Below are 12,598 nucleotides of genomic sequence, written 5' to 3'. Positions count from 1 at the left end.
TTATCTTCTCAGCCTGAAAGCTTTGTCCCAACACCCGTTTTTAATGGAGAAAAGGTGGACTTTTGTCACATATGCTTACAAATTATTATTCAAACATGGACCCCATGACTTCAATTTATTCAACCTAGCAAACAATGTTAACTTATAAAAAATAAATAATCTATACTATAAAACATCCAACCCATAATGTACAACTCCACCTAGCTAGCATTGTTACCATCAAAGTTTAAACACCTCACAGCAGCTATATTATTTTTCATTTTCATTGTGCTTTCAAACTCCCAAAAGCATCTTTCTTTTTCTTTTCTTCCTTAATCTCTTCATCAAGTTTCTTGTATTGTCTTGGGTTGGTTCATCATTCATGGATTCAATCTTTGAACATGAACCCATAAACAAAAGACTCAAACTTGATGAAGATCAAGATCAAGATCAAGAAACATTAATCTTGATCAACAAGTACAAGTACCCATCTTGTTTTGATCACTTACCAAGAGATTTACTTCTTGATATCCTTACTAGACTGCCCATATCATCACTGAAGAGGTAGGTCCCAGCAGAGCTCAGTTGGACTCGCAAGACTCACCTCAAAGAGGGACGTCTGCGCAGTTGAACCCGCAAGACTCACCTTCAACAGGGACGTCTGTTCAAAGGCTAAACTCGCAAGACTCACCTTGAAGAGAGACGTCTGCGCAGAAACCAACTGGATCCGCAGGACCCACCATGCTCAGAGACGTGACGTCCTTACGCGCAGTACGCAAGCTGTTCCCGCAGGAAAAGCCTCCCAATGGTCGACGTACTCCGCCTGTTCCCGCAGCAACGGATACTAGCCATCAGGGAAGGCTACCCGCGCAGCAAGGCTACACGCACGAGGCACTTAACTCTTAAATAATTCAGTAATGTCACCTGAAGAAGGAGTGAGCAAGCCGGGAAAACTCCCGCCCAAATGAGCCAGTTCGTACGCTACTGGAGGATCTTTTGTACTGTACCTGACGAGGTATGGACAAAAGATCTGACCAAAGCTGCGACAGCTCACTGACAACAGTACAACGAGCAGCATGCTCTATTACTTAATGTCACTATCAGCCGCTGCCTACTCACCAACCTGTCGTAGCGCGTGCATAGCCTGCAGTTGGTGGAAAAGGAATAGTACACAGCCGGCCTGGTCATTATCAGCCGCTGCCTACCCACCAACCACCAGCATGGCATGTGCGTAGCCCACAGTTGGCAGAACAGGAATACTATTCAGCCGGCTGTACCTTCTTGGAAACCTACCTTCGGCTATAAATACTCCAACACCTTGGAATGGTATTATCATCTTATCACATCTTATATCTCCATATATTATCTGATATCTGCTCTAGCCATTCTCTTAATATACACTTATATTCAAGAGCAATCTAGTCTGATTCTCACGCCGGAGGGTGGTCACAAGGAGGTACCCCCTTCTCAGTGACGAGCTCACGGTGTCTGTTTTGCAGGTCATCAGAAGAACCATCTTTGCCGGACTTAACCCTCGTGGGAAACATCTATTTAACCCCCAGATTATCCGTAATCTGCCCGGGGTCGCTTAGTGTTTCTTCATTGACGCCATCCGTGGGACCCGAACCCACGACCATGCTACGGGTTGTCACATGACCCGGAGCTGCCACGGCTTCACCACCCGACCGCGGTGAAGGCGAACCCGGTTTTGGTGTTCCACTGTGACTATCCGATCCGAAACCAGTTATACTTTGTTGACATAATAAGATTGTGAGAAAGATATCTACACCATTTTGTGGTGCCATTCCAGAGTTTAATGTTGTGGGCTCTTGCAATGGGTTGTTGTGTTTGTCGGATTCGTTATACGGTGAACCAGTTTACGTGTTTAACCCCTTTACTAGGAACCATCTTGAGCTTCCGAAATGTAGGCAGTTTAAAGACCAGGAGTTGGTGTTTGGGTTCGGGTTTCATCCGGGTACGAATGAGTACAAGGTTGTTAGGATTGTGTATTACCGAACCACGGTTAGGTTGACTCGAAATAATCGGAGTTACCCACGGTCTGAGGTTCATGTGTTAACCATTGGCAACCCAAATAATGTTGGAGATGCCTTGGGAAAGTGCCGTACCAGCTCGACCGACAAGCGAAAGAAGTGGTGGTGGTGAATGGGAGATTGCATTGGGTGAGCCGCCCTGGGCGGCTCAATGGGCTTCCAGGTCGAACGATTGTGTCGTTCGACCTGGAAGACGAGCAGTTTAAGCTGGTTTCCAAGCCGGTTAACCGGAGTAACTACCACCTGGCGGTGATCGATGGGTGTCTGGCCGCAGCGGTGTCGTGTGGATACGGGAAGTTGGAGATTTGGGTGATGAAGGAGTACGACGTGAAAGAGTCGTGGACGAAGCTTTTCAACATTCATGGCGCGTATTTGGCTAAGGTTTTAAGTCATGATTATCGGATATGGCGGAAGGCGGTTCATGGGAAGATGGTTAGGGTTTTGTGTGTGTTGAAGAGTGGGGAGATTTTGATGGAATACAGAGGTGGAAATTTGGTGAAGTATGATCCTAAATGGAAGGAGTTTAAGGATGTTGTGTTTCATGGGATGCCTGAGTTGTTTCAAACAATTATACATGTTGGTAGCCTTAATTGGACTCATACACCAATTTAGCAAGTCATTGAATCTTGCTTAAAGTAATGTCTGCATTATGCATATAAATCTTTATACATTCATGTAATATCAAAAAAAAGTTTGTGCCTTTACTATATATGGTAACTTAAGTACTAAGCATTTGCTATTTACAAACATATATGCATATTAATTACACTCTACATGTGGTAACCTAAGTCTTCAGACAAGCTGATGATTTCTTGATCCCATGCTCCTCATTACTGAAAGTTTAAGAAAAAAAAAACAAGCTTTTAACTGCGAAATATCAAGATTTTTTAAACCCGTATACGAAACGAATGATTATATAGAAAAGTAGCAATCTTTATTGAAAAAAATATATACCATGACAAGAACAGCAATGTGCACGATGATGCGTCTAGCCGGCAATATGGTTGGCTAGGTGTGCGCCTGTGCGGTGCAACCCATTATGCTGGACAATGGTCATGCTGCCGGTTCTGAGGAGAATCAACCCGTGGGTTAAGCTAGTTAGCCGGTGTGAGCGGCTATACTTGACCATTGGACCGTCAACCAGACTCAAAAATACAAGCTGCAGCCGAGTGCAGCTGTTCTTCCTCAAACGGCTTTGAAACAAGCCCGTCCATCCCACACTTCATGCATTCTTCATCCGTAGCCTGAATCACATCGGCTGTCATTGCTAAAATAGGCGTATGCCAGTGACACCTTGTCCCATACAATTCCATTAACACTTCACCAGATTTAATCTGTTCATTAACCAAACTCTCTACCCTGCGAATTTGTCTAGTAGCTTCAAAACTAAAAGCAAACAACAAAATCATTATATTAGCGTATTGAAGGGTATTTTAGACATTTGAGAAATTTGACAAAGATTTTACCCATCCATTTCTGGCATTTGGAGATCCATGAAACAAGCATTAAAAGAGTGAGGTGGTTTAAGCCTCTGTAAAGCCGCCTTGCCACTATCTACACAAGTGACAATAGCTCCATACTTCTTTAACGTGCCTTCCACCACTCGCCTATTTACAATATTATCATCAACCACCAAGATTTGTTTATCACGTAATAGATTCCCGAGAGTCGATTGTTTTCTTAATGTTGCGACTCTATTGGTTCCTAATGGAAGTGTTTCTTGAAAGCAAGAAATCAAGACACTTAATCTTAGAGGCTTTTCCACAAAAGTTGCCACCAAGTTAGCCGATTGTAACTCATCTATTGTAGGATTTATAGAGTTAACCAATAGAAATAGTTTGGTGCTACTTTTAAGGCCGCGAAGAAATTCAAGACCGTTTTCGTTATCCCACACTTCTTGCTCAACAAGAATCACTTCAAAACCAGACGAATCACTACAAAAAAATAAAACTAAAACCGTTAATGATGTCAAAAATGAAACAACCGTTACTTATTTTGGGGGGGGGGGGGTGTTCGGTTCAGGTTATGTTTTATCTCCAATGGGTAAAGTTCAAGAAACATTAGCTAAAAAAAGAAAAAAAAGGTTCAATTGGGTTGACCTGGTCAAACGGGTCGAAAGTCACCCAAAATGTAATTTTAACGTATAAAACCTCAAAATCATTTAAATCTGAAAAACTAGATTATTATTGAAAAAATGCAATTTTTAATGATATTTTAAACGGTTAATTGGAATCAGTGGTGTGCATGAAACCGAATAAACCAATCCGAAACTGAAATAACCGAAACCAACCAAAAACCGACGGTTTGGCTTTAAGTTTTTCTGAAAAGCCGATCCAAACTGAATTTATAGATTTTCATTTTTTCTAATTTTGAAGTTTAAATAATTTATAAGAATTTAATGTATAGTGTAACCCAAATATTTTAGCCCAAATAACAATCAATTAATTATTAATTAACAAAAGGACTTAGGCCAAAAATCATATTCTGGGCCAACTTTTTTTGGCCCGAAAATTCAAAGCCCAAATGGCAAAATCAGAAAAATCGAACCAAACCCGAACCCAAACTGGGCGATTTTCAAGAATAACCTAAATTCCGGTTTTTTGGTGCAATTTTAGCCCAACCCCGACTCATGCACACCCTTAAATGGAACACAGTTTGACCTGTTACCCAACTCGCCCAATCCGCCCACTTAACCACCTATTTAACTAACCTACCTTTCTGACAGGTAAGACTGTGCAGAATCAAAACTAGATGTGATCTCGACTGATATTCCCATTCTTTGAAGACGGTATTTTGTGACTTCTGCTCTTATATCTTTCTGATCAATAACCAACGCCTTTAGTCCCCTAAACTCTGATACAGTTGGATGATACTGTTGCAGCACGTTATCAACCGAGCATGCTTCCTTTTTCAAAAAAACAGCTGTGAACGAGAAAGTGCTTCCAGTACCCGGTTCACTAACAAAACCTATCTCACCGTCCATTAAACCAACCAACCGCTTGCTAATGCTCAAACCGATCCCAGCCCCACCATAATTTCTTGATGGTGAGCTGTCAGCCTGCATAAAAGGCATGAAGATTCGGTTTTGTGCGTTTATAGGGATTCCCACACCTGTATCTTCAACAGTGACTAATATTTTGATCTTTTCAGATCCGTTTATCAAATCTTTGCAGCTCAAATTTTCAAAAAGTTCCCAGCTTTTCTTCCTATTGACCACTGGAAGCCCGCTTAGAGTGTCGCACGCTAAGTTTAACTTTGACCTGTTCAAGATTTTTCTTAGCATGTCATCCTTCATGTCGGTTGTCCGTGACACATCAGCTGCTAGATGCACTGACACAAATATGTGTCCTCTATCATGTGTAAACTGCAAATTAAAACATATGTGAATGAAAGAGCATAAGTCACATTATTGTGTGTTAAATGTAATAAAGATGAGAAAAGATGCTAACTTTATGTGAATTAGCAACCAGATTTGTGATAATTTTCTTGAAACGAACGGGGTCTCCAACGACAACTTCAGGAAGTTGATCAGAAACATAAACTGCAAGCTTCTCATCCACAAGAAGAAAGTTTTAGTTTTTAATTATAAAAAAACATATTATACCAATAAACTAATAATAAATAGTATAAATAAAATAAATGGACTGTTTAACATCTACCTCGATTCCTTTTTCTTGACATTTGGTTGAAAAAGATAATATAACATCATCAAGAATCGTGTGCAACTCAAAAGGGACAGCTTCAAGCTCAAACCTTCTGGATTCAATCTTTGCTTGATCAAGAACCTCATTAATCAACTTTATTAAATCTTTTCCACTAGCATGTGCAGTTTGTGCAAAATCCAACTGTTTTGCGTCAAGATTTGTGTCCATAAGCATTTGCAGCATGCCTAAAACACCGTTCATTGGAGTCCTGATTTCATGTGAAACCGTTGCAAGAAACTACAAAAAGAGATTATTTATATAATTATGGTCAAAAGTCAAAAGTCAAAACCAAAAGCAAATATGAAAACTGTTGTAAAATGTATATGCACCTGAGATTTTGCCACATCAGCAGCTTCAGCACGATGTTTGAGCTCCATCATTTTCCTATAATCACGCTCTACTGTTGCAATTCGGTTAATAGCTGCATAGAAGATGTGACCAAGAAGAAAAGTGATTATAAGCACTCCACCGGATGCCAGTATGGCGTTCCACGGTGGAGAAGGCTTCTGCTTGAACCTGTTAGAAAACAAAATCCCATAAAGATGAGAAGTTGATTCAAGAAAGCAGGGCATAAAAGTACGGGTGCATATGAGCCGAGCCGAGCCGAGCTCGAGCATTCCTAAGTCAATAGGAGCTGAGATCGAGCATAGTCAAGCTCAGGCTTGGCACGTTTGCACCCCTACAGAAAAGGCCTAAATTAAAAAACGCATAACTTGGGCTAAGGGTAGAATTACATAGTCCATTACCAGTCGACGGAGTGTTCTCAACGAGCTGGTCCATGTGACAGCCCAGCTGTCAGGCCCATATTCCACCATTTAGGGTTCAATTTCACCAATAAAGCTTTTCCCTAAATTTTACAAGCTTCAACTCTTTCCTTATTTAGCCTTTTTCACTGATTAGCATAATTTACATTTTATTTTATCTTAATTTTAGTATTTAATAGTTGATTTGGAAATTCAAAAATTTGGCAAGCCTGCCAAATTTAGAATTTCTTTTATATGCCACCTTATGTAATTGTTTTAATGATTCAGAAATTTGGGCAAAGTTAAAATATAAAGGGAGACAAAAATGAGAAGTGTGAGAAGGATTTGTGGCCACACAAAAAACCCATCAAAAAAGGATTCAAAAAAATAGTAATAAAATCATAACTCAATATATAAACAAATAAAAAAAACATCAAAAAGTCAAAAATGTTTCCACCGTCATTCCCGTTCCTAAAAAAACGACAAGAAGACACAATGCCGAAAATGAACAAACAACACATTGATAAACAAAAAAAGACATAATAGATCGCAAAATATAGCATAATGCCGAACAAAATATGACACAATGTTGAGTAATATAACACAATATCAAGAAAAAAAGGCACAATCAACAACGAAAATAAGCACAAAACACAATGATAAATAAAAAGACACAATGGTCTTTTTCACTCAACATTGTGTCTTTTTCGAGGTTTTTTTTTTCTTTTTTTTAGAACGAGGAAGACGGTGGAAACGTTTTTGTGTTTTTAAATTTTTCGTTTTTGTATTAAAATTTGAGTTATAATTTTTTTTATTAATTTTTCATTTTTTCTTTTAGAGCTGAGGGTCTCTCTGAAAACCACCTCTCTATTCTATTGGATAGAGGTACGGTGTGCCTACATCCCACCCTCTCAGACCCTACTTATAGCTTTGCTATTGGCGGGATCCATTGGGTATGATTGATTGATTGATTTTTTCTTTTGAGGGTTTTTTTTTTGTGGTTATAAATCCTTCTCATCCTTCTCATTTTTGTCCCCCATTATAGAATAACTTGACCCTCATAAATTTATCAATTTTGATTTGAGAATACTTCTCTGTGTTTCTTTATAACTTGCTTCCGCTCTGCGTCACATTAAAAGGAATTGTAGTAGGCCCGGACTTGGCGGTGGTGTCCTTTTGAAATTAAAAAAAAAAGGTCAAAGAAGTTAGTAAAATATATAACCTGCAATGCATTTCATGCTTCCTAGCAGGATCACCAAAATCAAGATTATTAATACGAAGTAAACCCGTATCAATCTCATCAGGACCATACATTCTAATGGCTGCAGAAACATTTGTTGTGTCATAAACATTGACAACTATAGTCTGTTTGCTTGCTAGCTGGTGTAGAAGCTTATCAACGAGTGATGGGACATCATAAGATGCACCTAGGTACCTGTTACATTAAAAAGTTCTCATTTTTATGATATAAGGTAAATCTTTAATCAATTATATGATGTATTAACATCAAACCTACCCCACAGTTGCCGTGATTCGTTGTTCGGGTGTAGCATCTTGAAGAAGATGAGTGTTGTAAACAGAAAAAGTAAGCACAACTCCTAAGTGGTTTGATTTTAATAGCTTAAAAGGAGATGTCAAGACTCCTTTTCCGGATGCCCTTGCTCGCAAGATATTTTCGCGGTCTTCCTAAAAGATGGTGAAAAGGAAAATAAAGACAACAAGTTATAGAATTTGCCATATATTTTTTGTTTTCAAAGTATAACTTGATGAGTGATCCTGGCCAAGAATGAAGCAAGTAAGAAGACCAAAGGTGGAAAGTTTGGCAGGTTGGGCATGTAACTAGAGGTGTTAAACGGGTCGTGTTCGTGGGTTGGCGGGTCCAACGCGACACGTCCCGAACCCGAAAATCATGCCAGAGTGAATATCGTGGGTTGACCAAACGCGACCCGTTTGACCCTAAAGATTTTATTTTTTATTGTTTTCACATATTAATACTTTTTACAACAAAAAAATACAAATTAATGTAAAACAATTACACTTAAGTTATAAAATCTTATGTCAATTTTCTTTTTTTGTTTTGAGTTTTGGCATAAGCTACCCAACCAATTTAACTTATTTCATAAAAACATTTTTAAAAAACAAAACAAAAAACAAACAAGTTAACCCACAAGCCCGTCAAATTGACCCAAACACGACCCATTTAGCTAAGCGGGTTCGACCCGAAACTGGCTTGAAGTAGTTTATACCAAATCCAAACCCGCGAATTTCGTGTTAGACTTGTGTCGTGTCAGAAATTCACACAAATGTAACGGGTTAAAATGGATTCACCATTTTGTTCAAGCTTAATAAATTTCTCATAATTAACTACTGTGTAAAAATATGATTACAAAAATCACTTAATTTCAACAGAACCTAGTTTTTTTTTTTTTTTTTTGAATAATTTGATTTAGAAGGTATCATGCATCTAAAGGAGACTTTGAGCAACTTTTGACCCGGTTCGCTTAAAGCTGCTTCTTTTACCCATTTTATATAAAACAAGACATGTCGACCCATCATATGTAAAGGGGTCAAGAATTTGCCACCTATAAAGGATACCCTTCTGAGCTTGATAAAAAATGATACCTTTCCAGACATCATATCAATAGAGACAATATGAGAAACGGTATCCTGAGATAAGATAACCAGAGCATATTCATCATGAACAGGGGAAGGATCAAGATTCGCAGGATCACAATCTTGAGCCAATGTTTGGTCTTGATCTTCAGTTTCCATTTTCTTTATTGTCCATCCATGTTCTTTCTCAAACTTATCTCTTTCAAAATGGCGCACTCTCAGAGCATACGCAACACCAGTAGTTAACGGCCTCTCAAAAGACGTTCTTTCTGTGTATTCCCCAAAAGTTTTCTACAAAAGCATAACATAAACTTATAAAGTTTCTTAATTTAGAATGTTTTGACAAAAGACAACATTAGATAGATGGAATGATTACTTGATCGATAGCGGGAGGTTGTTTCCCATGATAGAAAGTGGATACAAGAAGAGAAAGTGCATGAACATGGTTCATGCTCACATTGAATTGATCTTGCAGCATTCGTGCACGCGCATCACACATGCTTGCTAAAGTTTCTTTTCTTCTTAATTGAATACCTTCGTTTAAGTACCAAAATAACCAAATTGATAGAGTAACTCCAAATAACACGAATAGTACTAGAAGCTTCTTCATCCACTTTCCAGAACTTCTCGTATGCTCCTTCGTCTTCATTTTATCTTTACGATTCGTCCACAAACAAAGAATCGAGGAACAAATTGCAATTATGAAAAGAGCCAATATGCATACTTTCTGGATATCATTATCCTCACTTGCATGTCCCATAGAAGCTTTATTATCATGCATAGGGCATTGACCCCACATTTCCACATTTTGTTCATGATATGACACTTTTAGAGAACAAGAAATTTCATGCTTTGTTGACATATCATTTCCCAATTGTTTGGTACATTTCAAAGTGGTTATCTGAAAAACACCAATAATTAATAGTACAATTTTGTCATGACATGTTTCTAAAGTCTCTTGTAGATTACATGTGTTAGATGACACAAATTAAATGGATTTCACCTATTAAAAGGCATTAATGAGACATTCTAAATCCATGCTTATTAAATTAATAATAACTATTCATTGTCACGTGTCACAATTCTGTGAATCGAACCTACTTTTTTCGCTTCTCTTATTTCACATTTCACCCCTTCGTAATATATAACTTTACAATTTCAAAACTAAAGAAAATTTTCATTATTTAATATTAGCTTTATTCAACCAATGTGATACACAGGCTTATAACCTAGTGAGCATATAAAACTAAATTCTAGCACCATTTATGGATTATAAGTGTTTCAATCATCCTAAACAAGTAAATTTGTTAAAAATTGTTTGAAAACCTCATCATCATCGTACTCAGTATATCCCACCAATAGCATAGCTATGGTAGGGTCTGAGGAGGGTAAAATGTAGATAGCCTTGCCTCTACCCCGTAGGAATAGAGAGGCTGCTTCCAGTGAGACCCCCGGCTCGATAGTTGCATCAAGCCTTGGACATAAAGCACATAACACTCAACCATCAACACACCGGCCGATTGGTGCATGTACCCTTGTCTTTCGGCTATCAACGCCACCACATGATGCCTGATTAACCTTCCGCCACTTTTAACGTTATTTTCACGAGTTAGTAAAATAACGTCAAAGTTAGTGCAATTTCGCTTTTGCCCACTTGAGTGTTCACACATATATACATTATATGCGCGCACCGCAAGCAGGGAAATTGTTTGAAATGCATAAATCAAAAGGTGAAAAATATAGCAAAACTGAAAAAACCTGATCTGATTCAAAGAATGATGAAGCTAGTTCATGAAGAAGGTCTTTGCTGGCATTAAACTGTTCAACCAAGACCAAAGAATCATCTTCACATATCCCATTTACCTCCATCTTCTTCACAAAAACACCACTAAACAAATATAAACCAAACCCAATTGCAGCAACAAGAACCCACACAAAAAGCAGCAATCTTTTCCACTTCCACCCACAATTAGAACCTCTCAGAGGCTCTTTAGCCTTCCTCATCTTTAACCCAGAAATCTTGCAATTTAAAGACATTATCACAAACACCCACTTGGGTTTCTTGATAAAAGCCTTGAAAATCAAGAACAGCGGGAAAGATGATGTAAAGTTGGAATCTTTATGAGGTAAAGATGAATCTTGAAGCTAACCATGGTCACAGTTGAATGATATAAGCCTATTGCAACCAAAGATGATTGGTGAATATCAAGAAACAGAGTATTGCAGTGTCTGAAGCTGCAAAGATCAATAAAAATCACATCTTGTGAGTGGAATTGGGTAAAAACAGGAACAAATTGTGAAGAATAAAGACAAGAAATGAAAAGAATGAAGTAATTTTGGTGATATGAGGTGTCTAAGAACAAACCTTTTTTTTCTAACAGAGAGAAGAGTGTATGATTAGTAAGTGAAAACTGAAAAAAAAAAGTCAGTTGGTTTGTGGTAGTGAGTTAAAGCTTAAATATAATAATATTTATGTTTTTTTTTTAATTCAACTAACCTGCTTAATAAATAAATCATGGCTAACAGGGGTGAGGGTTTACAAATTTCATTATGCTCTTACGCATTAGGGGTACGGTCTTACAGCGGTTGAGAAGTCGACGTTAGACATAGCCCTGAAATGATAGATTTACACTTGAGATTCTTTGTCGTTCAAAAAATAAAGTAGTATTTGAAGTCTTCACTTTCAAAGAAGGAGAGTAGCTATTTAATTTTATTAACTTTTCATTGTGAGGGTTTGTGTCGTCTTGTTTTGACGCTTTTCATATACGTTTGGGTTGCGGCTTCTTGTGATGTTCTTGGTTTTATTTTTTTAATAATATTTTATCTTCCCAAAAAAAATCTATTTAACACTAAGTACTAACTTAAAATAGTAACAAAATCTAATGATTAAAATAGTATGTTTCTGATTTTAAGTTTTGCTAGATTCAACTTATAACAGGAAACATACTGTTTTAAAGTCACTCTTTTAAGTTTTGTTAGACGAATAATACAACTTAAAAATTAAAATAATTAAAACCAAATCTGAGAATTGAAGTCACGCTAGATTCAGTTCATCTACAACTAGATTCAAGATTTAATTCAATGACAAAGTGTTTTGTGATTAAAGCTTTTTTACTCTCTCGGTCTCTGTCTGTACCTACATGCCTACATCTACGTGTCTTTCTCTCTCTCTAGAAATTAAAACAGAAATAGGACTGGTTGGGGACTTATGATTATCTCATCATCCTGTGGAAGATATATTTTTATTTAATTTTTAAAAACAAATAATGCTCCAAAAACAAATAAATTATGAGTTTGGATCCAAGTTTATTTGAAAATTTAAACACATGTTTATGATTTATGAATCATGTTATTTCAATAAACATTTAATATTAATACTAATTAAATAGGTTTGTTTCTGGTTAGGTCAACATGACGAGTAATTTTATTAAAAAAATAGTTCACATTGCTTTAATTATTCGTCTCAATAATTTGTTAGGAAAACTCCAAAAGACCTTTTTTTAAATAT

General features: G+C 37.4%; 1 protein-coding gene and 1 pseudogene across 1 annotated transcript; one reads left to right on the top strand and one right to left on the bottom strand.

Annotated features, from left to right (window-relative positions):
- Nucleotides 1–361: 361 nt before the first annotated feature.
- On the top strand, nt 362–2,642 carry LOC143561926 (F-box protein At3g07870-like; annotated as a pseudogene).
- A 415-nt stretch (nt 2,643–3,057) lies between these two features.
- On the bottom strand, nt 3,058–11,437 carry LOC143561954 (histidine kinase 2-like). Its single transcript, XM_077049903.1, has 11 exons — nt 10,849–11,437; nt 9,467–9,991; nt 9,100–9,381; nt 7,994–8,163; nt 7,700–7,912; nt 6,064–6,250; nt 5,690–5,971; nt 5,480–5,578; nt 4,745–5,394; nt 3,497–3,964; nt 3,058–3,416 (listed from the first exon to the last, which is right to left on the bottom strand). Exons 1-11 carry the CDS (start codon nt 11,125–11,127, stop codon nt 3,167–3,169), a joined length of 3,405 nt encoding a protein of 1,134 aa, XP_076906018.1. The 5' UTR covers nt 11,128–11,437; the 3' UTR covers nt 3,058–3,166.
- Between the last annotated feature and the right edge of the window lie 1,161 nt (nt 11,438–12,598).

The sequence above is a fragment of the Bidens hawaiensis genome, unplaced genomic scaffold (assembly GCF_021521415.1).
Source record: "Bidens hawaiensis isolate Kalapana, Puna unplaced genomic scaffold, B.hawaiensis_p1.1 tig00020887_1, whole genome shotgun sequence".
In the NCBI taxonomy this organism is placed as follows: domain Eukaryota; kingdom Viridiplantae; phylum Streptophyta; class Magnoliopsida; order Asterales; family Asteraceae; genus Bidens; species Bidens hawaiensis.
The sequence above is the reverse complement of the archived record's forward strand: the minus strand, read 5'-3'. Positions and strand labels throughout refer to the sequence as shown.